We start from the raw sequence: 2101 nt of genomic DNA, 5'->3' as shown, positions 1-2101 counted from the left end.
GTGTGTCTCTAGCTCTACCACTGTTGCTGTTCCAGGCATCTCTCTCTCCTGATGTCACCCCAAGCAGAAGTGGGGGTTTTCTCTGAGGCTCACCCTCCCACCCAGTACTCAAAATGCTGCTGAGGGTGATGTAATTGTGCTGCTTTAGCTTAATTTTCTTCCTCCTCCTCCCACTTTTGTGAAAACTTTTTTTTCTTTTTGAGGAGGAGGAGGAGGAGGAGGAAGAAGGAATGTTCCTTGTTTAAATAGCAATCTCCCAGGCATCCATAAAGAGAAAGTGTAGCTAATGTGACTGGCTATATATGCTGAAAGAAATGCAGATGTACAGAATAAATAGCACTTGCTGTGCTTGTTTCCATCTGACATGAAAATAATCTCTGAGATAAAGACTCCTGCTGCAACAAGGTTTTAAACTGTAAAATATGAGACAGTATAGTTTACATGTAAAAACCCCAAGTGCTGGAATATCCATCAGAGTGATGTTAAAGGGAGCCTCACAGGTTCTTGTAAGAGACAGCTCTAAATTTTTAAAGGAAATATTTTTATTTTGCTTGTGGTTCATAACTGGCAAACTGTGTAAGCAGAGATTGATCCAGGTAACCATAAGATCCACAAATACCGTGCTTCCTTTGCACAAGTGAAATTGAGGCAGAAACCACCACTTTCACACAGATTCCTTTTTAACTCATTCAAGAAATGTCTTTTTTTTTCCCCACATAGACTGAGCCCAACCAGTTGATAAGTGAGTGGTGCAGGTGCTGTCCAGCTGAGCTGCTGCCAGGAAAGTTGGCTTGGGGGACAGTGTGGCAAGAATGAGGCTGCCCACATAGGTACCTAAGAAGTGAGATGGTGCAGCAAACAAGCAAAGCCTTGACTTCCCTCTACTAAAACTTGAAATAGCTGGGTTAGTGTTAAATTAGGCAGATTCCTGCAGTCCTCCCCTCAGTGTCAGCAAACCATAGTCAGAAACTCAGCCCTGAGTGCCAGAGATGGTGGCAGGTCTGTGCTTATGTGTGGTTGAGCTGAGTTTCCATCAGCAGGATACAAGCCCACAGCACAGTGGGAATGGCACCAGCCCCAGGAGATGCAGCAGCTGTCACATCTGCAGGTTTTTCTTGTCTCTCCCCTTCTCTCCAGGAATTGGTTATGCTTCCATAGTGATTGTGTCCCTTCTGAATGTGTACTACATCGTGATCCTGGCCTGGGGACTCTACTACCTGTTCCAGTCGTTCCAGAGCGTGCTGCCATGGGCACACTGCCACCAGAAGTGGAACACACCCACCTGTGTGGAAGACACTCTCAGGAAGAACAAAACGCTCTGGATATCACTGAATGCCACTAACTTCACCTCTCCTGTCACGGAGTTTTGGGAGTAAGTACCCCCTCCTCATGGTGCCTTCAGGGAGTTTTTGGTGCCATGCCAGAGGTCAGTCCTGAGATTTTATGGAAGCCCAGTGGGGAGTGTTAGATAGGGAAAGAAAATTGATGTCAGTTTTTTGACCGTTGTTTGCTACTGGTTCTCACCTATCTTGAGGTAAGTCTGGGAGTGGTGGAGGCAGGTGATAGATGTGTAAGTGTATTTATCCTAGACCATACAGGGAGCTTGAAAAGCCCAGTACAGCTTCTTTGAAAGAAAACCTATTTCCTTCTTGGCTGGATTCCCTGAGTGCGGCAGGAGAACACAAGCAAGTCACTTCAGATGCCCTGATAGCAGGGATTTACAGTGGAAACAGCAACAAATCATCACCTTTGTGGTTGTCTCTTCCCCAGCTGTTAGCATTTGCTGTACACTTTGTGTAGCTATAACACATCTCTCTTCAGTCTGACAACAATGTAAGGTTTTGACCTCAGTAATTAATCTGACACAGGTCGTGAATATTGTCCTGTATTCTAGGTTTCTCAGGTCATCTCTGTTACAATGGTTTTTTCTGCAGTCTCTGAGGAGACTGTTTTGCCAGATGCCTGAATTTCATCAGTCATAAGCTTCTTATTCTCATTTCTCTGTTATTTTTCAAGTTTTAAATCATATTGCATAACGTGATCTCTGAACAGGCATGACCTCAAAACTCTTGTATGTTTATATAAGTGTAAAACAGAGCAG

General features: G+C 44.4%; 1 protein-coding gene across 3 annotated transcripts in view; it reads left to right on the top strand.

The window, feature by feature from the left end:
* Positions 1-2101, top strand: part of SLC6A6 (solute carrier family 6 member 6) — a 93037-nt gene that overhangs the window by 60331 nt on the left and 30605 nt on the right. For all 3 annotated transcript variants that reach the window (XM_005420207.2, XM_031056421.1, XM_031056420.1), the window contains one exon: positions 1138-1372. In XM_005420207.2, the coding sequence (XP_005420264.1) occupies positions 1138-1372 (235 nt within the window). The remainder of the gene's footprint in view (positions 1-1137; positions 1373-2101) is intronic.

The sequence above is a fragment of the Geospiza fortis genome, unplaced genomic scaffold (assembly GCF_000277835.1).
Source record: "Geospiza fortis unplaced genomic scaffold, GeoFor_1.0 scaffold70, whole genome shotgun sequence".
NCBI classification, from domain to species: domain Eukaryota; kingdom Metazoa; phylum Chordata; class Aves; order Passeriformes; family Thraupidae; genus Geospiza; species Geospiza fortis.
Note: the sequence above shows the minus strand (reverse complement) of the source record. Positions and strands in the feature narration are given on the sequence as shown.